General features: G+C 31.6%; 1 protein-coding gene across 1 annotated transcript in view; it reads left to right on the top strand.

Annotated features, from left to right (window-relative positions):
- The window catches only part of LOC119832901 (activating transcription factor 3), a 43,617-nt gene extending 16,833 nt beyond the window's left edge, over positions 1-26,784 (top strand). The window contains exons 2-6 of the mRNA XM_038356720.1: positions 16,558-17,023; positions 18,508-18,597; positions 20,975-21,130; positions 23,492-23,650; positions 23,983-26,784. Coding sequence (XP_038212648.1) covers positions 16,760-17,023; positions 18,508-18,597; positions 20,975-21,130; positions 23,492-23,650; positions 23,983-24,519 — 1,206 coding nt within the window. The 5' untranslated portion in view covers positions 16,558-16,759 and the 3' untranslated portion in view covers positions 24,520-26,784. The remainder of the gene's footprint in view (positions 1-16,557; positions 17,024-18,507; positions 18,598-20,974; positions 21,131-23,491; positions 23,651-23,982) is intronic.
- The last annotated feature ends 71 nt before the right edge of the window (positions 26,785-26,855 follow it).

Here is a 26,855-nt window from a genome sequence, read left to right as displayed (position 1 = left end):
CAATAGTTGTTCATAAAGATGCATTCAGATGCTTTAATTTACATAAAAAAGGATACCAATCTTAAATATTTTATTCAAACGTTTATAATTTGTTGAACTAAAATAACCTCCGTACATTGTGTTGAGAACCTACGATGAGTATTCCTAACTAACAACTCATGACTTTTTTCTTAATTAAATAAAAAAATTCAATTATAAAAATACAAAGCTTTGAGAAGAGAGAAAGAAGAGTTTGCTCGTTTGTTTAAACTCGCGAATTCAGGAATTACTGGAAGGATTTCAAAAATTCTTTCTCCGTTGGAGATGATCCCTGAATGCTTTAAACCGCATATGTATCGTGGGCGAAGTGGAAACATTTAGAAGAGTTACAGTTATATTTGAAATTGAATGTATTTATACAGAAGCAGAAGTGAATTTATAAGCAGAATAAAGAGACATCCTGTAAGTTTACTTGAATACAGTTTTAATGCAGCAATTTGTAGGATGCTTATTATAACTCACACTTGTCCTAAATTAACTTACCATTTCGTTATTTTTAAACGAACACGAAGAATGTTGTTTAAAAACAATTCAAAATAAAGCGTTTGTTTATTTATAACAATCTATTCTCTACTATAACCCTTTGTTCCAAATGTTTGTCACTGTATACAAAAACACTTCGTTGTTTCAAGGCAGCTACAAGAAAGGGATTTGTTATTATTTTCGTAATACATTTCTTAATTATTTATTTATTATTTGATCGACAGTTATGCAATGTGTTCCCTACATTTTCATACGACTGTGTTCATGAAAATACTATGCTAATTTATAGTGACAAGAAGCTCATTTATTTGTTTGAAATCGCTAATCTCAGGAATTACTGCACCGATTTCTAATACGTTATTCCTGAGTGCTAAAGTCTAGATATTATGTATTACGAGCAAACCCCGGGCGGACAGCCTTTTATAAACTTATATTGATACTACATACAATTTTTAAAACCACCAGAACCACCAACCATACCATTTAAGAATTTTACACAGAAATTAGAAATTTACTAATATTCCTATGATATATATGACCTATAGTAATGTATAAACAGGTAAGTTATACTTATACATCATCATTATTGTAAAATCTATATATTAAACGCGTAGGTTACGTGTAAACAAAGTGATGGATAGCCCAAGTTGTAACTTAACTACCCATTGTGTAAGCAAAACACAGTTTTGTTCAAATATTAAACAAGTAGGTGTATTCATTTTTCGATCTCTATCAATAACTGACACATAAACTGATTGCCGCACTAATTCTTTTAATCTTTATATTATATATTTAATTATATAAGCTTTTATCGAATAGTTCTTATAGTGGTATGTTGGCAGCAATGATTTCCATTCCAGTTACGCTCCCTCAAAGTATGGTGCGGCTTAGGTATTTTTTAGTTATATTCTTATGTCGATGAATATAACCTAAAAAATACATACATATCTCCTGCATGGCGCACTTTATATGAAAGAACAAAATTTATACCCTAAGTTATGTCAGAAAGCTTTCCATAAAAAATTGACAATAGTTGTAGATTTTGTATATGTAATTGTTGTGAAATATGATGCAAAGGCATTCAGCGGATATCGTGAATTTACAGATGATTTAGTATTAGCCAATGCAGCCTGTGCGTTTGATGTGCTCTGATAGCATTTAAAAATATATAGAATGTGATATACCTATTATTATAGTAAGAAGTTATGTTATATAATATTATTGTTATGAATTCTGATAAACATCAGAGTTTTAGTTATTTTTAAACTGACGAGTTACACGTGTTTATTCAGAGATTACAAAGCACTTAACAGTCATTTAATATCGCGTTATAATTGACTTTATTTTTACAATATTTTAGATAGGAGATACTACTACAAAAATGTAGTAAATAAATTAGTATGTACATGAACATTATCAACATAATCAACTTAAAATAAATGTAAACAATAGTCAAACACAAAAGAAAATTCCGCAAATGAATTGGACTGGAATTAAATTAAAAGTTGACTTTATAAAATAGTGGGTGCTCAAAGCAACGACATCATTTTATTGGTGAGACATGTGGACTTTATATTTTAATGCGTTATCGTTCGGACAATTTCTTAACATCCGCTAGGAATTTTAATGGCACTCTTTGACGAGAAAAAGTATTAGTTTTATAGACTTATTTGCGTTCTATTTCGGCTGATGAATGCTCTTTGTTCCAGTCTTGAACCGTGCTGTGACGTTTCGCTCTAATGACATATGGAATAGTATTTTTGTCGAAATAATTAACAGAATATGGTAATTTTCGTAGCTAATTAATCAACTATACCGAGTACCATTTAATACTTAAACTTTATGAATTAATACGTGAGATCATAATGTAATTTCTGCTTTATTAATTCAGATTCAGAGTAAAAAGGAATATTTCAATAGTCCCAATTTGTCACAAGGAAAAAGCGTCGAAAACTATGAGTCAAATGTGAAAATCAAGTATCCTGCTTAGTATTCTGAACAGCGCTAAGTGAAATGCAAGTCAAAACACATTCAGCCAATGAGGATCGCGCTTTGCGAAACAAGGCCACGCCTACACTGGATGAACACTGACCCACTGCTAAGGCTACGTGCATTATGTACCTAGAACAGCACCTAGGCAATTGCGTAACCTCTAAGGCTAAATGTGAGGCCATTGCAGACGATAGGCGGCCTGCATCTTAACAATGAAAGTGTTACTTTTAATTCATTAATAAATAAAATAGTAAACAAATTGAAAGTAATTTCTGTTTATATAGATGTATTTAAATAAGTTACTTTATAAGAATTGGATATTAACAGCCCATAAAATATATCTGACTCAATTTTTAAGATCAAATAAATACATCAATATGTATCTCTTCAAATGTAAAAATCTATTAATAATGATACAGCTTCATAAAATAACAAAAACATACATTTGACATAGTTAATACAATACTAAAACAAAACACGGACTTGCCAAAAATTCTCGTCTACCCATGCGCAGCTAGGACGATTGCTTGGTAAAAAAACGACAGCGGTAAATGTTGTTGGGAACTTTGAAATAAAAGCATCGACCTCCGACAGCAATTAATTCATTTCTGTAACCCGATCGCTGTTTAGAAACCAAGATTGTATTGCTCAATAATATTAGGTTAAAATAATTTTTCAATTTATTTCGTTATTCTCTCTATATATTTAGTTAATTTGTACTGCGACATTCGGGAGCTATAAGGTTTCACTATCTACAAAACGATTTATTAATGCCTCATGGGAAGTGAATTACGCATTTTTAACACCATGTTATTTATTCGTATAATTAATTCCCATTAATCAGTATCTGTTGCTTAGAAGGTTAGTGTAACCTTCGATATTTGTTAGCTAACAGAATTGAATAACGAACGCTACAATAATATTTATTACAATATTGTAATAACCTCCAATAGTATGCACTTATACCAAATAATATTTTCGATTAGTTTATATTAATATTGCTACTTAATTAGGAATGTAAATACGTTTTCGAGATTCACGAAAAAACTTCTAAAGTCATAATGCATTCAAACAAACATACCAATAATGGATATTAATTATACTTTTTACAAGGAAAAGTGACCATTAAATTGAAAATTAGATTATGACATGACCATCGTCATAATTGGATGATTGATACGAAAATGGGTGAATGAATTGCAAAAACCACGTCATTATAATACAAAAGAAACCCATCCCTATAGTATTACCCTAAAGTGGAAGTAACGTGACCCAACTCAGGCCGTTTCGTGACCCAGTGGTATTGATTCCAACAATTTGTATCTTGCGGTTAGCGCGTGTATAATGGATTTCCATTAAGCGAATTTGCGCTTATGAAAAATGTTGTGTGAGTTATTTAGTGTTTGCTTTATGCTATGAATTTAACGGGTATCAATCTTGCAATAGCTGTGGAAACAAATATGTAATACTTCAATAGTTCTTCCATACTTATATTACATAGATGAAAGATTTATATGTAAGTATGATAATAATGTTTTAAGACAAAAAACAATTTAACCGATTTCAAAGATTTTTCACAATTAGAAAGCTACAAGTTCAGTGAGTGATATAAGATATATATGCCACGGGTAACTATTTGTTTTATTTTTGCTTGATTAATTATTGCTAAGATTATTTTACTTAAGAGAATGTTTTTAAAGGTTATACTAAAAAAATACAAACTGGAAACAGTCCTGTGAAAGTTTTCCTACTAAACATAATACTTCTAATGAAATGAAACATTGTTGATATAATTGCTTCACAACATCAAAGTAACCTACTTACAACACTGTATCTAAACCATCGACATATTTTTATCAACCTTGTTTTATATTGTTAAAGGTTTATGCCCATATTATGATGGTGTGTAGCATAATTCATTTGCAATCGTGTCTCGTTTTTCTGCCTGCTCTGCCTGAGGTACTCATCAAGTTAAGATATAATAGTTCATTTATTATGTTACTTTTTATCTAAGAGTGGGCAACTGAGCTGGGTGGGTCGGCTGATCGTAAGCGACCATCACTGCCCATAACCATTTGCAACAGCAAATTCTTAAACAAATGCGTTCTCAGCTTTGTAAATGAAAGGGACACAAAAATTATTTACGATGGGAAATAGGGACTGAGAAGGGGAGGATTAGGTTTATGTTTTATGTTTAACAGAAGCTTTAACAGGTTATTATTTTACAGCTTAACATGAAGTGGCTAGACAATTGTAGGCACATCGCCTGTATGCTAATTCATATCATTAATACATTGAAATATTATACGTAAACATAATGTGATCAATCAATCAGTATTTCCCTTTAACATATATAATAGTCCATTACAGGGAAGATTACGTTCCTACCAAGAGGGTATATGAAACTTAATACGGGTTTGTGGGGCAATAAATCCTTATTGAGCCAAGTGGAGACGTGTGCTCGTAAAGCTGAGCCCCGATCAGACTAGCCCAGTTTGTACGAGGTCACTGGGTTATAAAATTTTAATCAGTTATTAGGATTAATTTATAGCTACTTATCGTGTTCTCGAATATTCTAGATCATCGATATACGCGTACATAAGCATTATACATCTACGCATCAAGCTGACCAAATATTGTTCTGTGAAAATAGGCTGCCAATTATCAAACAAGATTTTTTAAAAGTACAAATAAGCTAGCAAGCCTAGCTTCTTTTAATAATATTTGGGGGATTATTTAAAGTAAATTTTATTTAATTTATTAACTTTCCATGTGTTTACCATGACTATAAATTTCAATTGAATAATATGTTGCGCTAGAACTAGGTGCTATTAAAATAAATATTATACAACATAACAAAATATTTTCTTAACGCTCAAATTACACATTGGTTGACGTAATATTACATTAAAAAATTATGTGTAAATCTCAATTGATCTTAAACATTGACATTGAAGAACTCTTTAGATGGGCGTGTGGGCGCGAAGATTGGGGAATAAACAATATAGGTCACTGTGCACGGAAATTGTTCAAGCAATAATAATAATGATAATCACTGGCATCGGAAGAAATAATAAATTGTCGACTACGAATAAACGTATATTGAAATGTAGTTTGGGTCAACAACTACGCGATATATATAATAGACTTAACTGTTAATTTTTACACATACTAAGTAAGGGATTTTTCCTGTCTTAATGCTGTAACATATAATTTTATAATATTATATTCTTCATATTTTCGTTACATTTTATAGAACTATTATGTTGATTATCTTGTATTCAAAGGTCTGTCTCAAAACTCTCTTTAGTACAGAGCTACAAAAAACAATTTCCATCAACAACTTTTAAATAAATCCCAAAAAAAAAGTGGAAATCATAATCATACATTTGCGCAATCAACATAACAAACTAATGTGAAAACTTAACCACTGCAGAAGCTTTCCTCAATCGCTACGGATCCGCGTTCAAATATAAGTATTGAAAATGTTGAAACGATCGACATGGTAAACAAGACTTGTTAAATAATCATAAATCATACGCACGCTATAGCAATATTTACATTACCTAAATACGAAAATATCGAATCGCGACATGCCCTCTTAACATAATATTATGCAGATGTGTTTCTTTTAAATTGCATCTTGCTTCTGCTGAGGAGAAAGTTATTTCATATGATAATTTGAACACATTTGATTTCAAAGGATTTAAAGGAAAATTTTCCACAGATTTAAACAAAACAAGCAAGATATTTCCGAGCGTTTTGATAATTCAAATTTTAAACTTCGAATTCCACATTTATGATGCTCAATGGCTGCCAAATACATTTTTCGTTTACGTTTTTATCACCTACCAATACACATTATTCCATATAAAGTTTCGATAAGGGGCATCAAACCTGTACCCGCCTACACGGGCGTAATCGCGAAAGTTTTCAAACGCAAGTTTACTTCCTTTCATTTAAATTCTTTATTAGCCTTTATGACACTAAAACTTTATAAATATTAAGCTATTTTCGGACATGACCTCACCTTGTAAACAGCTTAGTGTTAATGGAACGGGTTTGTGGTTAAGAAGTTCTATTGTATTCTAGCATTTATGTGGTATTCCTTCAAACGGAACTTATCAGTATCAATGGCCGCAGATCTGAATTCTGAAATGACCTAATAAAGTAAAATAATACTTAATATTATAGATGTTATGTGGTGTAGTTATACGAATAGAACTGTATCACGAATGAAACGTAACTATCATTATTAATCCTCTGCTTATAAGCGGCAATGAACTTAAAGCAGAAATTTGTACAACAATTTTTTTTCTTGTCAACATGATATTATACTTTATTGAAAATCATCAACAGAAGACGGGTGCGACTAACTGAAACATCTAACAGTATACAACAAGATGAAAATACCCATTGTATTATGAAACTACGAAATTTTTATTTCCACATAATTGCCTACTTCTCGTAAAAAATAGTATGATTAAAGAAAAAAAGGATTAAATCGAAATGCACATCACGTTGCTCTACAGATGAGATTAACTGTATTACATCATTAGATGTGTATGTTGTTATTATGATGTATTCCTTCGAACCGGATCTCAACTATTCAAATAGAAAAATATTAATTGTAACATGCTACAAAAAAAGATGAATTCATTATAGACGATATGGCCACAATAGTTTATTGTTAAGCTGAATATGATTAACTACGTATTTTTGATAATTTTTTTTATTTAATATTAATAAAACCATTTTGTAATATTGTTTCTAAAAAAGAGGTTGTATATACCTACAAAAAAAAAATATTACATTAAAAAAAAATTCTACGTATCGTCATTGATTGGTGATTCATTATGTATGGCTATCGTAAATATGTTAGGTACATACGAGCAAAAACACAGCGTAGGTGGTTGGTACTATTAAGACATAAAAATACGTTGACTTGAATGGACCATCCATTCTGCCATAATTATAATCGAGGTTTCATGGTTACAACTGCTTCGATTATTTAATTTAATCTCGCTTGTGTGGTCGCGAACGCAAACATTCATCAACGCCCATTATATTTTGAAGCCTACACGACAGCATTTTATTATTTAATATTATAACGATTGCTTTATTTCCTATGATGTTTTCTTAATGTTCTTTGTAACCTTCGTAAATTAAAGTTATTTATCGCTCGATTTAACATAAAAACACAAAAAATAAAAGATTCAGCAACTTATTATGCCATTTATGTTTGTGTTTCAATACAATAGATGTACATAACATATTTGGATGCAGAAGATTTATTTTTCACTGAAATGACCTTTTGGGAGTGTTACTTTTTTATATTTACATACCTATTATATTTAATTTGGTCTTGCTAAAATTTATAGGTACTAAGATATGGAATGAATTTGCAGCATTTAAAATTCGATTTATTTCACAAACACGTTAAAAAGACGAAAGTATGGGTCAAAGTTCAGACCCATAATTTAAATTAAATATAAAAGCATTATTTTTCATTCCATTGGTTTGAGAACGCTTAGCATGCAAAAAATTATTATATTAAAAATGATTATTCAATCGTCGCGATGTCGATGATATTACGCACTTAATTTTATTTAAACGATGTGAAATATTGAAATTTATAATAATATATGTGAAAAGTGGATTTCTAACATCAAATTATGTCATCAATTTGAACAAAATAGATATGGGAATTCCATATATTCAAAGAAAAATAAAAATGCTAAGTCATAGAAAATTAACAATAAAAATACCGTATATTTCCTTTTATCAACGTATTTTTATAATAGAGATGCACAATAAAAAAAATTGTGGGTGAAAAGGGTGCTATGAAAGGTTGCAGAACTGTGTGACAATGTAAAATCCACGCAAAAAAACCGACGGAGAGCTAAAGAAGCTATAGTCATTCAATTATAATAAGTATTGACCAATTATAAAAGTTGTATTTTATACCCATTAAAGATTTCACACACTTATTACTTGATATCCGAAATTTCTACTGACAATGTGAAATCTTACGAAAGCAACACTACGACGCCATTGTACCAATAATTGGAACATAAAAACTTGAACACGTTGATTTTTTCCCATTATTATTGCGTTCGGATGTCTTAGCTTAAACAAATTCAAGGCTACAGTGTGGTTCCGATGGTCGAACAACAATAGAATTTGTGTAAAACTGGTGGCGTATCGCGGTTTCGTACAGCATGCATAATGTAATGTTGTTTATTATTGCTTTGTTTTACTACATCTTCACTGTCATATGCGTATTTATTCAATCCATATTAGAAATGTTTCAGTAAATGTTTTTTTCTACTTTTTATACTTCATAAAATATTGCAAAAATCGCCCTTAAACCTTCACGGCAAAATTAAAAATTTTATGTCAATTATAAATCGAAAAGTTCTGTGTAAAATTCTTATACATGCGGTAAATATGTGAGTAATGAAACTAAAATAAATCATAAAACTAATTTAAACAGCCTTGTCAGACCGCACGGCTGCTTTTCAGATGTTTACGAATTATTATCAAACTGTACTATTCGTATTTTCTAATCTTCAACTGGATTGAACATTATTACATGGAACTCTTAGATAGGATTCTAGTATTGTATTATGTTATCTGTGAATGGGAGAAAAAAACATAACATTAACCTTATTTTATATTAAAATACTTAAAACAAATGAAAATATTATTTAGGGAAATTAAATCATAATTAATATATAACATGAATCCAATAAACGGAATTGGGTAAATTAGGTACAATTAAGGAAAAATATTTCACGAAAAACGTATTTACTTTATGATATATAATTGATATAATTTTGATAAATATTCCTGAGTACTTAATCCAATATTACGATAGCGATTTATACATTAGTATTCAGAAAATCCCACACTCCATCAACAAACATTGAAATATTAATTAATTTTCAAATAACGGTGAATATATAATATTTCTATTGTTGTCTTAAATTCATTTGAACGCGAAAGTTATTTTGTTCAGCGTAGGGCATAGTTTCCTTGCAACATAGTCAGATACAGGTAAAAAATTAAAAACATGAAATTTGAAATTCAGATATAATTACGAAAATGTGTTTGTTTCTTTATTGGATTTTCTTTTATCCAGATATATAAATACTTCGGTGAAACATCTTATCGCGGCGGGAATTTTCTTAGACCTTAGACGAAACAACGAATTACAGCTTGTGCTTCTATAACTCTTTTAAAACATCATACACACGATCTAGACATAAACATGGCGGCAATCAAAAGCTTTTCCAACGACCCCGCCGTACACACCTCCTAGATGCGATTCAGATAACGAAGGCCAAACACAAAGCTACTCTTTATAATAGCGTACAGTAATTATACTGGCTCTTTGTGAATCTGCAGGTATTATCATTTTATTAGTTTCCTGTAGTAAAATGTTCGAGGTCGGCGACAAATTGCAACTACACGGTCAATACTTGCGTTTTCCGTATTACTGCATGTGCTGGATTTTTTTTCTAAAATTAATGCTAATTTGGTTTCGTATGGTTTTAGGATTAAAATGTATGAGTGTGCATATTGTTGTTAATAAAAATGGAGAAGGTTATGTTTTATTAATTTACATAAACATGACTAGATTTTCAGACACGCCTTCCGTGGTCAAAGGAAATTCTCATGTGATGAGGTGTATCACCGCGGTAAAAAGTAATGTCTATCGCTCTAGCCTCCAAACTATCTCCAGACAAAAATCATTTCGTAAAATCGCTCCTTTCCCACGTGAAGGATGAATAAACACACTTTCGTATTTGTAATTGAGATAAGGATTTACTTCAGTTAGGATCTACGAAGAAAAGCCAAAAAATATATTCTATAATATAACCTATTAAGTAAATGTAATGAAAATAAGGCATTAATAGAGTTTTTTGACAACTGAATCGTTTTAATTTACATAATTGACATACGATTATGAAAAACAACATGTCTGGTGGAAAAACCAGAGAATTTATTTACTTATCCGCTAGTAGGAAGGTAAGTAGCTACATTATTTTTCATTTAAATCGCATGTACTCACTTATGTTCTGAATTATAACCAACCGATGGAACATTGCAAAAAAAAAAAAATCATAAAGAAAAATTAAAAAGAACTGAAATAAAAAGTTAAAATTACAATAGAGTTAATTTGCATAGAAACGACTTACATGACGCGATGTCCTTGACATTGTTCATGAATACGAAACACGGAAAATGACTTCAGTTAAACTGTGGAGTTTAATAATAATTTTCTTGTAAACATTATGTTTCATATACAATTTACTTCACACGTTTTTGAATTTATACATTGAATAGGAATGATAGTATCTTATATATAAAATTCTCGTGTCACAAATCACAATGTTAGTCTCTATATTCCTCCGAAACGGCTTGACCGATTCCTCTGAAATTTGGTAAGCATATTGGGTAGGTCTGAGAATCGGCTAACATCTATTTTTCATACCACTAAACGATAAGAGTAAGGCAGAACAGCGTTTGCCGGGTGCAGCTAGTTACCATATAACATATTAAATTTTTAAATCATATTGGATGATTTTTAACAGGAAAGCTCCATCTAACCGAAGTGCAATTATTTATGAAACAATACGACAAGAATTAATGTTGTTTTTTTATCTATTTGCGTTGCAAGTTTGCATTTGTTTATTTACATTTAAAGTCCGTAGCATCGTTACAATTTACAACGTAATGGTTTTACGTGCACGGATTGACTATTTCAGAAATTAAGCCGCAAACCATTAGCATACATTTCCAGTAATACGCACAGATAACAATGTGCAATACCATCAAATGGGCACAAAATTATGCATTTGATTTATGTTCATTTTAAGTCAGACACGTCAATCGTGACTACAAGACGTGCATTAATTTAATATTAATAGTAAATATATAAAATCGGTGAAGGTTGTATGTATTTATTAAAGCGTGTCCATAGAATTGAGAGTGATTGATGTTTATAAACACATGTAAGCAATTTGAACCTTTATCGTATGTTTAAAAACAGCTTATCCGTGATTCGTCCTGTTCCGATGATTTTATTATATTTAAAATATTGATTTTACTTTCTTATATAACAGTATAATAACTAATAAATGACGTACAATATCATAAATATTCCTTTATCAATTTCAAAATCATTAATAAACCTTAATTGAGGAAGAGTCAAAGAATAATTCAATTAACAGTAGAAGAATAAAACGAATACTCGCGTCTGGCTTCAATCAAAAATCAAGTTTTAAAAAAGGAACAGCGGAGCTATCGACGTTCTTTTTGAGTCAAAACGTGGGCGTCAAAATCGAACATATGCAATGCAAATTTTTTCGTCTACAACTTGACTGAGTGAACAATACGTTGCCAAACTTCCTTTGTTCCTTTTACGCGTATATAATACGTGTGAGTAGGTATAACATGGCGCCGAATTGTGGCCGACAGGTTTAATAACTTTTAGACTGTCCAGCACAATTTTGTATGTAGATATTAAAATGTTTCGAATCGAAACGATGAAGTACCCTAGTGCCTATTTATAACATTTAAACTGTTATAATAGGGATAAGGATAGCATGTTATTAAAGACACGTAAAGATACCTACTAAGATAAACAGAAATAGCCCAAACCACCCACGTAAGACATTCGAAGCTAATACATTTAACAGCTTTTTATTATTGCAAGTAACAAATACCTAAACCATATTACCTAAAAGCATTAACGTGCTCATAAAATGGAACATGTACTTTGATTTAGGTCAAGTTGAAGTACACCATAAAATGCTTAATTAAAGAGATGGGGTGGGTTTTAGGGTGCTTCTTTTATTTGTCTAATAGGGTTAAATGATCAAGTTTTTTCACAATCATCACATTTATTTGTATATATTTGTCATAAAATAAGTCAAAATAAAATACATTGTTTGATGATACGTCGTATTTGATACATTTAATTTAAAATTTCGTAACAGTTTTAAAATCATAAATAAAGCACTCCGTGTTATACTCTATGGTGGATTCGTTGTGTGCGTGTTTGAGAACATTGGAACACACCCACCGACGCGCCGAAATTTGCGGCCGATAGAGTTTTTGTCCGCCGCCGAGTGTCAAGGACACGCGCGCTTCTGTTGCTACGTTCAAAATGACTTAACCTTTTTTTTTTCAAGTTATTTAACGTTTCTTTCGGCCGCGGTTGAATTTTACAAATTAGCAGATGGCGTTGTTCTGAAAATAACATTGCGCTTTTTGAGAATTGTATCGATATTTGTATTTTATTATGGGCTGAGTTTTATATCGTTTACGTTGTCTATATTATTATGATTTAATAATACATACTCTAATTGAAAACATACTCTCTTCTTTCGGATGATACAAAAGGGAATTATATTCAACGAATAATTTTACCAACATGGTGAAACGATGAACCTAAATCAAAGCTCTCCAAAACTGTAAATTTTCTATTTATTTTTCTCTTTATTACTTGATACCCCTGAACCAGAATTATGGTGAATGGTTTGGCAATATATATTATTTGGGTATTTAGGAAAACAGTATTTTTGAGAATAATTCTGAAACGGATATAAAATAAATTTAACCAATGTTAGTGTCATTGACCTTAATAGCATGGAATAAATATTAAGAATCATGTTCTTTAGATTAAACGTAGGTCAGTATGTTACAAATCGTACTTTTTAAACATAAAAACTGGACATCCGTTTTATGGAAATCAGTGTGTTATAATAATTAATTATAGACTCACATTTAAATACATTTATTTTGATACACTATTTAATTAAGCAGATATATATGCAAAGTAATTTATTATGGAAAACATTACAATTTTATTAACCGTAGGTATTTTAATTTCTTTAAAACAGTTACGAGAAAGAATTGATTGATCTTAATGTATTTTTCTTCATACTGTTCCAATACCCTCAGCTTGCCTGGTAAATATTGTTTAAAAGTGATAAAGCCGCCTATTTGTTCCGCTTTATACTTTATGTGTACAAACGTACAAGAATTACAAACATTATTATTTTTATATTAACATTATTATTTTTATATGTCGCTACATATTCATGCAACTACTAGGTAAGATACAACTATAACAATAATAATTAGTTAATTAGTCTACAGCCTACATCAGTAGCTGTAATTATATCTTCTATTATATATTCTTCTATTATTGTTACAGGAATGATAATCCTTAGGAATTTTTTAGTCAAAATACAAAAGCAATATATATGGGCAGTTCTCAAAAATCAATAAGTTGTCGTTACAAAATTATTTCCGATCATTTTAAACATTATTTATTTGGTGGGCTTTTAAAATAAATAATCGTGTTAATCCACTTTACCTACAGGTTTTTACATATAAAATCATAAGTACGCCATAAATTTATAAAAGTATTAGTAGATGATTGAATAATTTAGCAATTTATAAAAAAGCGAATATTGTCGATTAGTTTTTGATGTGATTTAAAATGTATATCATGAGTTAAATAAAATTTATTATTAAGGTACATAACGAAACCTTCAATGAAGGTGTCACTGTAAATCACTCTCATGAAAATCTCTGTATAGTCGAAAATTAATTATAATATAATGCATACTATAATATTTTCCACAAAAACCATTTAGGTTAACAAATATCTTGAAATAGCGTAACGTTTACTAATTAATAACAACAAAAAGCGTTGCGCTCACGATTTCTACCACGGAGTCCAAAGGTAATTAATTCCCAATGGAATGTAATGTTTTACTGCGGCAAAAAGTACCCTGTATCACTCTATCGTTTCGTCACTAACTCCATTATCTCCAGCCACAAAAATTCATTCTCCGATCCCACGTGAAAGAAAATCAAACAAACGAAAGCATTTTTACATTTCTAATATTACGTAAGGAACAAGGTTCAGAGATTGATACAAATTAATACCAATTATTAATATAGCAAGATCTCTATAGTGGTTCTGATCATATGTTCATAATATAAAAGCCTATTGAACCAACCTTTATTCGCAGATTGGCGCCAGATTGGGTTTCATTGTTGCTTATATTCATTACCTTGATATTAATAACCAGATAATAGCTGTAGGTACCTAGTTATAATATGAACTTAACTTAGTAATAGTAATTCCTACTTAAATTGTATGTAGATATAGATAACATAGAAAACATATATGTATTCTAAAGTCTTTGTACCTACTTTATTCTTTTTAATTAAAATTCCTTCAGTCATAATATCATTAACACATTATCATTACACAGTATTTCAATGAAGCAAAACAACTTTCTAGCAACACAATAAAACTAATACAATTTAATTGACATAATATTATGTTAAATCGTATATCAGAGTGGGTGCGCCCGAAACTAGGTTACCCATTTCTCGTAACGAGGCTCGAGGACAGAGACAGGGCGACCTTCCTTCGGCTGTCCCTTATGACGTTTTAGAAATAACATATTTCACCCCTCGTTAAGAATCCAGGGTAATGAACCTTCTATCCTTTACATTTCCATACAAAAAGAAAAGGCAAGGAACAAAATATTGCGAATCGTTGCCGACAAGTACCAATATACGCAGTTCTTATCGCGGTGTGCGCAATAAAAGATATAATCTGTAAGTTTAGAGAAATTACTCCCATAATGGCCCCGAGCCATAAAGAAAAGCAATCGGATAAAGTAAACATAATATATTAGTGGAGAACTAATCTTTGGCCCACGCGCTATCGGCCGGATACATTTATTTTTCATTTTCCTTTTTGGGATACGGACGTCCTACTGCCTGTGTTTGCATATTATATGGCCGACAATCATGTGCGGGTCGACCTACGCGAATGTACTTTTGTGACATTTAAAACAGCGCTCTATAAATTAACATGTTTAATGCACAGCTGCAACAATCGTAAAATCTTGCGAGCGCTTTCCCCAATCCGCTGAAATGTTTTATTTGAAGGCATAAAATATTTGATGAGAGTGCTATGTATTTGCACAGATGTTACGTTTACTCGCCAAATAACTAACTGGTTAGATTGGCTACTGATGGACACGGCAGCCGACATTGCGTAAAACGTGCATTAGTGTCCTCAGTTTTTTGTGTACCCATACAAGTTTTTGCTCTAACGACTTATCTGGAAACATGTTTAGCGTTTAATAGCGAATAATTTTCTATTATGACAGCTTAATATATGCTTTTAGTAAACCGTGGCAAATGGAAATAAAAACTTTAAGCTGAGACGTGAACATATGAGGATATTCACATTGAGAGGTTCCTTTCGAAAACAATTGCTTGTCGCCTGCCTTGAAATCGTGTACGTTAAAAGGATGTATCGCTGTGTACCGTCGTCTTGGCACATTTTCTCTTAGCCAACGGAATAAGCAAAACGATATTCGCATCTAGGTTACGCCGAGTCTGCTTTATTGTATTTACGTGACAGATATGAGAGATATACAGATAGCCATTCTGGCTGGGTCAAGGTGCCCAACAGTGCTTTCGAGCATATCTAAATATGGAACCAAAGTATTTAGCTCCCGTTTCAATCGTATCTACGAATCGTGTTTTCGGTCACGCTGCGGCCGTGTTCTAATTGTGCAGAGAATACCCTAATTTCTACATAATGCTGACTATACTGACATAAGTTTCATGTCCATTAATTAATTTATCCATATCTGTCCTTCCCACCATAATCTACAAAGCTTGCACAGCGCGGCTGCCGAACAATAGGCGAGATGATACGCCTCGCGGAAGAGTTTTAAATACGTCGTAAAAAGCTAGTTTTAATTTTATGGCTAGCATACAATTGATGCCGGTAAAAACGTTTTTTATTGGGAAGCATCCTAACAACGAGGTCGCAAAACTTAGGCAACAATTTTAAAACCTTTTTCACACTGAAACACAATAGGTTTTAAGGAATACCATATCATATTTGATAATCATAGTATTTAATCTGTTACTTTGACATATTTATTGTTATTTGTTAAATATTAAATTGTACTTTTTTCTTTCCAGATCACGAAACGTTACCAACGTTACCTTAACCCGTGAAGACTTCTACTCGTAAGACTAAAGTGCCATCGGGAACCAGTTTACCACGATCAGTGATATTTAGTGTTAACATAGTGTTAGTGTATTCGTGATATAGACTAGTATTGATAGTTTTAGTGTGATACGTGACCAAAAAGAAGCGAAGCTGGCTCCCTACAAGGATATAATGAATTCGTCGAGCATGAGCTCAGCTGTGCCGACAATCAAATGTGAAGACACTTCCCCGTCGCCGACGGCTGCCGTCGGGACAGACGGGGAATCTGGTGCCTTCCTCAGCGTGAATGTTAATTTGAACGCTGCTATGATTAATCTCCTAGCAGCAGAGAATGCGGGCACCACCACCTTACGGACCCCGGAAATCGTGAATGACGTCATAACCATGACGAACCCCTTAGACCAGTATAATTATGACAAGAACTCAAACTTTAAGGTGAGTTCTTTTAGTACAATTATATCACTAATTGAATCTCACAAAATTATAGTTTCTGCAAGAATAATATGTTATTATGTGTGATTACAAATTTGAACTAATAGAGCATGGTAGAGATTAATTTAATGTTAAAATTATGGTTTATAGTGAACAGGATGTTTTAATATTTTGTAAGCTTTATAAAATTCCCGAACAGTAATCGCGGCTAGGTTCAGTAGATTTGCGATACTTTATATCTTATAAATGACCCTGAATATAAGTTCTTAGAATACCTAGTTAAGTGCTTTAAATTGAACAAACACCTACACTTAGATAAAGTGCTAGATTAGGAACCATTATTGCTGTATAATTCGATTATTATTTATTGAAAGGCAATAAATAACCTAGGTATTTTTAATGTCACTTGTACATTATAGGTGCGTATTCTTAGCAAAACGTTACACTACTAATATAGTATTATATTACCTATGGTTATACTGTTCCTACGCCTACCGAAAACATGTTCTATAGTATTCTCAAATTTTGTCTATGGCTGTTTGATTCAACAAGGGACACAATGTATTTAGTACAAGTCTATGCAGTTATTTAATAGGATTTCATTTTCTTTTTTTAAACAGCTACACTAAAATAAACGTAAGTAGGTATAGATTCAAACAATTTATTGGAGCATTTCTTGGCAAATCGTCCGTACAGTCACAATCCTTAACAGAATAAAATGTGTAATAAATATACGCTCGCTGGGACACAGCTGCAGCTTTGAGTCCTAGCGTCGCACGTTTAGATTGCAAATCGATCAGAATGCAAAGCCTATCCTTGCAGCATTTAGGTTGCAAGTAGAACGCACGATCGCATGCAAAATAAGTTGAATCCCTGCCAAGTATCGGATGCCACGTAACACCACGTGACGGATCCACAACATTGGATAAGCAGTCATTACCGGTCGTGAACCCCGCGGAGAACTGCATCAGACCTCGTGGCGCCGAACTCCCATCCAGTTATCAGTATTTACAAATCATATAAATACCTACGTTCATGTACACAGGATTATCGCGCTGCGTTCATGAATGAATCGCTGATTATAATACGTACGGTGAATTCAGAGCGTGAAATGACAATAGACAAAGGAATGATTACTTATTTATCTGATGTGACACATTTTGCATAATAGGCAGTGGGATTTGTTACTATTTTCATTAAGTGCCGCCGCCTTTTATAATTTTATCGTACGTGAACAGAATGTTTTGTAGGTAGTCACAGCTCGCTAAACATTAATTAAATGTACTTATTTTACAATGTTTTTTAAGGCCGTTGTTGTCCCTACAAATATAAGTGAGAGGAAACTAACTTAACACCACAGATAATATAATACTATACAAATGTCAAGTTTAATTCAACTTTCATGAAACACATACATAGAAAGTATGTCTATCTGTCTATCTCCCATTGACAATATAATAACAATTATTTCTTTCATTAAATTTCAGAGCATAAGCGGGAATGATTCTAACTCCTCCATGTCCAATGGCTCGTCAGCCACTTCACCAGCCTCCTCCACTCCGCCGAGTATACAAAAGGTAATGAGCGATTCATTGTGTGAACAGGAGGATAATTCCTTTAAGTTATTGTATATTTTGTTTATTCATTAATCATATTATTTCATTTTATTTTCAAGTCATTTTATTCGATGGGATTTGAAACTCTTATTATGTATTGTCAGTTACCGAATACGAGTATTTATTTCTATATTTTTCCGGATAATTTTAAGTGAATATTAAACATAATATTGTATTACACGCACAAAAAATGACGAAAATAACTGTTTTTATTTAAATATGTTATCCAATTTATTAGTCAATAATAAATTTTCGATCACGTGAATAAAAATAAGATAAAACGTTTAACACATATTGACGATAAGATATTTGATATCAAAGTTAATGCAATTGCTGTGTAAAGTTGTTTATCGTAATACAAGTGCATAACTGATATTAAAATTGTACTTAACTCATTACAAGCAAAACGCAATCCGTATCAATATCTATTTATTAGAAAAAATTTCCGTTGATTCAATGGTCGAAAATATTAAGTGTTTCTAATTCTTCTATGATAATCGGAGAATGTTGTATTGTAATTTGTAGTCTATTTTAGTTCTGGTTTGAAGCATGTGTAAATAAATGGGTTTCAAACAGTAGGTACCTACATATCATGGTACTTTCTCAGTGCGAATAGATGCAGGCTCGTTTTCCAAATAGCTATTCCAACGCAATAAGTGCTACACAAACCAACCCTTCACTTAAACCAGGTGTGAAGTATGTTCAATTTAACTGTTTAAACTTTATTTAGCTTATCAGTTTACGCAATATCGATAAACAATAAAGTCACGCCTTAGTTGCTCATGGCATATCACCCAGTTCGCCCCGCCCCTCGCTAAAGCCTATCGTATAAACGAAAATGTGAGATAACGTGAAACCTTATCGAATATTTGGCATCATAATATAGCGGTATAAAGTCCTTTCTCATTATCTAAAGCATACAACGTTTTAAAAATTGTAGCTAAGTTTGAGGGTTTTTATAATAGATAGTTTATATGGACTCAAAACTTGATAAAATCGACGTGCCGTAAACGTTGTACATACAAAAATTAAAAGTTACAAATCTTTATTACTTTAAGGTAGTCATAAAAATCACAAGTAACACATGCTTGCCTAAGGTTCTTAAAGTTAAAAGTTAAGATAGGAGCCTGAATTCATAAACATAATTATTTTAAAAGCTAAAGTACCTATTCGATCGCAACAAACACTCCTTTTATGGCGAAGTAAGACGCACTAGAGAATACAATAATGATTATTATAACAAAGTACTTTGTTTTCAGTCTGAAAATCAATCAATTAAAAAAATTACTTCCCATTCATTTAACTTTTATCGACGATAATAACTATAGTTTTTTCATACAAATCCCAGACAATAAGCGGATGTTATAAATGTGAGAAAAATATACACATTACTGATTCAATACCTAGTGGTTAAATTGCGATTGCATACTATGTTAATGCTGCCGATGTAATTATTATTCGCTTTTAAATTAAAGTCGCTTCGAACATCTACCAACGAGAATATTAATTATTTTAACACTAATTACTATAATAATGCTGGAGTGTTTACGTAAAATCTTTAAATGTTTTTAACGGCAGGATTTTAAATTGAACAAAATTGTTAATTAATATAATGTTTTTAATAGTTATTTTAATCGTTTCTTAATTGCAAAAAGCTGTGGGCTAAGGCTAGCTTCCTCTGTGAACTACAAATGTGTACATAATATGTATGGCCTTCATAATTATTCAATCAAGGTGAAGTAATCATGAATCATAATAAAAAAATAGTCACGATGTTTAAGTGTAACTTAATAGTGGGTGAAGACAAATTGATCGATCGAGTCCTATTGAATTAATTCAGAAATCCGAATGCACAAATTGGTTGAAAGCATGACTGTTTAGATAAATAGTGTGTTGTGAAAAACTTTGATTGATATTTAATGTTCTTCACCTCCAAACTATTAGGTAACCTTGTCTAGTACTTACAAAAGTATTGACATGTATTTATGTTGTTTACGAAATGTAAAATAAATAAAGAATACGCGTCGTTTTTTTATTGTATGGCGTAACTGACAAATTGATTGAGCTAAAGAAAATAAATTTCGATAAATTAAGTGAATTCTACATTTGTTAACAGCAGCATATAGGTATAGATAGATAACTTTCATATGACTGCATATTCTGCGTTCTACCATTACCAGTTGATACAACTTAAGTCTGTAAAATGACAACAAATCAGATGATTAAATGATCTCAATCAATCACTACTGCATAGCACAACGAATATCTGTCATTATTATTTCTCACACACTATAACGAAGCTATAATCTCGATTTACGAGGGACGATATCTTTTGCAGACGTGTTCGGAATTAATAAAGGCTGGCTTGAAGTTGTCGATAGAGTCGAAGCGGAAGATGTCCGGCAGTGATACGGATGGCGGGATGAAGCGGATGAAAAAGGAGGAAAGCGACGAGGATTATGACAGCAGTCACACACAGCCGCCTAAAAATGAGGTGAGACTTTAAACTTTCAAAACTATCCCTAGCTGCATATCTATCAGATTGAATAAAGCCGCCTGAAAATTAGGTGAGATATTAGGGCTTAAAAATATCGTCTTCAATAAAAAATTACACAAATCCTTTATATTAGAATATAGATAAAAAGTATATATGAATCCAAGAAGGTTACGAATCTACACAATTCCATTCAAATTTATAGCTCATTAAATTATATAAACATTTATTAACGACTTGCAGGTTAAATGAGAAATATATAGGAATTCTGTTAAAGTAAAGTAATAAGAAGGCTAATCCGCTTTATCTGAAGCTGATATTTTAATTCAATACAAATAAATATAAAATGACGTGATAAAGTTTTACGTTCTATCCTTCTTTATTTATCATTTTCAACTTTCATTAACTAATCACACAAAAGCGGCACCCTACAACGACCTAATTTCATTACTCCATAATATTATCACATCTTTATGATATTTCTTTGATCGTTCAAATGCCATATTCCTAACAACAAGGAAGAAAAAAGAGCTTCTAATATCTAAGCCCCTTAACAGCTTACCTTATATTGCTGTTCATTTACATAATATCGAAGACTATTTTCATAGATTCGATTAGTGAATTTACGACTTTAATCCTCTGAGACGTCCATTCGCTTAAAAGTAATAAAATGTTGACGGTTTTTTTTTTGTATTTCTCACTAATCCCTATAAAACCATTACTGATCACGTTTTGATAGATCGTTTCATAAATCAAATCTTTGCCTTTATTGACCTCCATTGATATTAATTTAAATTAACTTGTTTCATCATTCCTATATATATATATATATATATAGCCAGTACCTAATACATAGTAATCCATCATTAATATATGTTAATTTTTATTTTCCAAATAACATACAAACACAGATTTATCGAAACAAAATGTATGTGCTTTTAAGCAACTTGAAATATTTACCTACCCACTTGAAAAAAAAATTACAAAGTTCGAATTACGAAAATTACAATTGTCGCCGCCATATTTGTTTACGATACGGCTATTAAAACATCAGGGTAGTAATAATCATATTTTTTCGTCAAATTTATCGCTTCCTTGCAGATGGGCGATCGAGTAATAAATCGCATGTGATGTATGAAATTTGAATTTTAGCTCACTGACGTAGATTCATCAGTTATAAATTTTATTTTAAAACGAGATAACGTCCCAACCTTCTTGGTTCAGTTAATTTATTAAAACCGCGATTTCATTTAAAATAAAAATGTTTTTTGTCACAAATGCCTGTGGTATAATATTTTAACTGTTAATAATATTTTAGCTGTGTTTCGCGTGTATTAAAATATACTCAGTATACCTAATAGCAGAAAAAATAAATCCAATGGTACCTACATGAGCAGTCCTAAACTCTTTAATTTCTCAGTTCTCACGTCATTTGCCTAACGAACTACGCTCCATACAGGAACTGAATGAGAAAGTGTTCCCAATGAGGCGACCCTGCATTTCAATTGTAACCATAGAATTTCTATTAACTTTTATGACTGCCACCCAGTTTACTAGGAAGAGCAGCGAATAACAGGGATTGCAAATCGTATCTAAACTAACCTTTATGGGGACTGTCGCAGCATTATAATTCAACGGCTTTATTGAAGTTTTATGGCTTTACAAAGAAGGCAAGGCATTGCAAATGCGCTGTGGTCGTGACTTAACTTCCATATTGACGTGTAGGACCATCAGTGTTGCAAATAAAGCCGAAACGTGAGGGATGATAATGCATCGCCAATAAAAGTATATTATGGTCAATAGGAAGTTGGGATTAGAGCTGGTATTTAATTTTATTATGCACATAAACAGAGATAAGATAATTGCGAAGATTTTTTATCGATACATCGACACACATTAAAATATTTAATCACTTATCGTCTAAATAACGAATGCTCTTTATTGCGAGAAAGCGTAGCAGTGTTGACAGCAAAATATATGACTTACTGTATGAACAGAAAAGCGGTTTTATTCATATTTATCTGAAAATCATCACCTACCCCCGACCTTGACCAATTTATTTAAATAAAGCGTAAAGCGATTCATTTTCACGGTTGGCGACTTTACATTTCTTATTTAAATAACTGTTATGCAACACATTGTGCACAATACAATAAAAAGTTTGCACTTGAATAAAATAAATATTTCGTATGAAGTCACTGTTTTTCGAGAAAGAATCTTTTCTCGATATTTATTCCGTATTTAATTTTAAGGCGGTATACCTACTATTTGATATTCGCTATAACCTATTTTATACGAGATATGATCCTTACATTAACGATAATAACTCACCGTAAATAAATTCCTTCTAAATTTTTCCAGTTAACACCAGAAGACGAAGAGCGGAGACGTCGCAGAAGAGAACGGAACAAAATAGCAGCGACCAAGTGCAGAATGAAGAAGAGAGAACGGACCGTGAACCTGGTGAACGAGAGTGAGGTGTTGGAGAACCAGAATATTGACCTTAAAGCACAACTTAAGGTATAAACTCAAACATTTATTTATTCAATTAGACCTCTTATAGAAACACTTTTGAATCGCCATAATATTTAACACCGATTAGGAAAGCAGTTTCTACAGAGAAGGTCTGGCAAGAAACGCCTATATACCTTAATCGTGCATATATACGCACTATGTGAATCTTAAGTATGAGTAAGATAGAGAAACAGAACGAACAATAAACGAAAATCCAACATAAAAAAATTACGAACAATCAAAACTTAAATCCAGCTTGTCGTCGTTTTTTTAGAAAACGATTTTTAATTCATTATTAAATATTTCTTTATTTAATTTTTTATTAAATTTATTTTCAGGATTTGGAGGTCCAGAAACGACAGCTGATGGATATGCTATCGGTCCACGCGGCGTCATGTCTCAAAAACAATTCCAACCGAACGTCTCCAACTACGTCGTACAACTTGCTGCGATCTTATGAGTCCCCAACAACATTCCCCGTCAACTTCGATGCTCACTCACCTTACATAAGACCCGAATCCGCCAACATCCTGGCTTCCAGCTATACGTGCGTCACACCACTCAACGGAAACTCTTCCATAGACAGCATATCCCCACTGGACTCTACTTACATCGCACCCCAGACCATAGACGTCGATTACAGTAGACCAGACAGTGTCCTCAGTCTTCCCCCCACTTCCGACGCAAATTACATCACCACTGACGGATACTTGCCCAAAGCTACCAACATCCTCGGTCCCATGGAACCAGAAGCCGAGTACTATGATTCTGAACTAAATTATAATGTTCCGAGCCAACAATGCCACTCTTACCCCGGCACTATGCAAGACGCTCAAACGAAACTCAACAACCTAAACGACGGCTGTTTAGTTTAGCCGAGGGGTAAGTATCTCTCCGTCGGGTCCAAAATTTACTTTCGACATGTATACGTATTTAGATCTTGAATAATTCGAAATGTTCATCAGTCTTCACATCGTTTCGCTTCCAATTCTGTGATTAAAATTTTATAGGTTGTTTATGTTGAAATTATAGTTGACGAAAGGATTATTTCGAAACGAAATTGTATGTCTACTGTGTAGAACAACAACGTAGAATAGTGCGGTGCCCCTTAGCTCTTTGGATTTGAAATTTCATTAAAATTTATCAGTTGAGTTCCGAAAGTCGCAACGCGGCTCATTTTTATTCAGTATATTTTTTACGTGTTTACAAAGTGTTGTGAAAATAATTTTGAGTCACCGTTGTCAAATAACATTAAACTGTGTAACAGTTTCCTTAGTTAGATACACGTACATAATATTTAATTAAGTTGTTTAACTCTAACATTACCGCATCGTTATAAGTTCTATAATTTTGCTTTGATCTGTACAAAATATTTATTAAATTTTAAGATCTGATTATCATAACGTTGCACTAAGATGTCGGGTATTTTAAATATCCCCATTTAGCCGCCATAAGTCTAGTCGACTTTCGACACCAAATACACAAAACATCACATAATATCTTCCAGTACAATAAATGGAATACCTCCTGTTGAAATTCCAGAAGTATATTTTATGTTAAAGAAATTATTTTCACAGATTATAAAGGGATATATTACCGTATTGTGTAAGATTGCATAGTTTAAGACGCTTTATCTCAGAGTAAGACGTGATATATTGTATTGTAACTTGTTATAACTAATTACTGTATAAATTTTATGATATTCAGCTTTTTATATTTCTCAGCTATTTGACACAAAGTGTCCCACTTAAATCTATCATAAGTGCCTATATTTATTTGTTACTTGGTAATTGATTTAATATATTCTTCTTGACATTTTAATTATATCGTACCTACATCTTAAAAATAATTAATATTAAGAAGTTTTAAAAATATATTTGAGCTATTCTATAATTACTAATGACATGTATGATATTTTGATGAAATAATACCTAGTTAACATTTTCAATATTTTTAAAGGAAAGTGAGAAATAGCTTCAATATACTACACAGTGAAATAACTATTATGGCAATCAACTGTCGATTTACACGACAATTTCTATACTAAATATGCCTTTATCATCCTTCACGATCCGTATAAATGGACACACTAAAAATAAACATGAAGTAAAAGAAAAATATGAATTTTATATATTATTTGTATGTTATTAAAGTACATATTTGATGTAATTTATATAGCTGGTTGCCTTAGAAAGATCGTGCCTTTTACCAGTGAACCTAGTCTAACGACTGCTGGCAGTGACAATCGAAGCAGTCAGTCGCGCAAGCATTTATTTTTATAGATTTGTAATAATCTAGAATAAAGCATCATCGGCACAAATCAAACATCTTTATATTTTTAATTAGAAATTACGCCTCTGCTTAATTTAACTTAGGTGTTACATAGAGTTATAGAGTAACCGTTAATGTTTTGTTATTTATGGTATGCTTTCAAAATGTATGCTTAATCTGTGGTTAATGGTTATTATTGAATGGATGTTTTGATTTGACCTCAAAGTAATCTTTCGTTGAGATTGTCTTTTGAAGGTTTGTATATTGAGTTAGGGTAGCATTAACAACATATTTGAAAAATAAATGCGATTAAAATTTTTAACAGTACATTAGTAAGTCTTCTTTTATTCATATATTATTTAATTTTTCAATAAAATTTAATTACAAATGAACTGCGTATTTGAATTTTAAATGGAAAAGTACATTCTAAAATATAAATAATAATAAAATAACTTTACACATATCTGTCTGTATTCATGTAAATTGTATAAAGTTATAGTTTCATGAAATTATTTTAAGTTTTAACAAAGAAGCAAGACTATCAAATATATTTTATGTTATTAGACATATGTTTTTCATTTGAATCATGTCACAAATGATAGCGTGCTTATCTTTAAAGTAGTGTATTAATAAATAAGAATTATAACGAGATTGTACACTATGAAGCACACAATATTTTATGTTATGATATATTTTATATAACTGTGAATACATATTTGCCTTTAAAAACTTGGATTAAGTCGGAGTTGTTGCTATAAATTTTATAATTAGACATTGTAAGTGTTAAACATCACTTGTACCTGCTTCTTGATTATAAATATTTTGACAATCGAAGCAAAATTACTGTGCTTATTTACTTAAAAAATAAATCATATTATATTGCATATTATATTTTGTTTTATTTTCTTTACATCGTCAATACCAATAAATCTCTCTTAAA

This window comes from Zerene cesonia, chromosome 16 (genome assembly GCF_012273895.1).
Source record: "Zerene cesonia ecotype Mississippi chromosome 16, Zerene_cesonia_1.1, whole genome shotgun sequence".
NCBI lineage: Eukaryota > Metazoa > Arthropoda > Insecta > Lepidoptera > Pieridae > Zerene > Zerene cesonia.
Note: the sequence above shows the minus strand (reverse complement) of the source record. Positions and strands in the feature narration are given on the sequence as shown.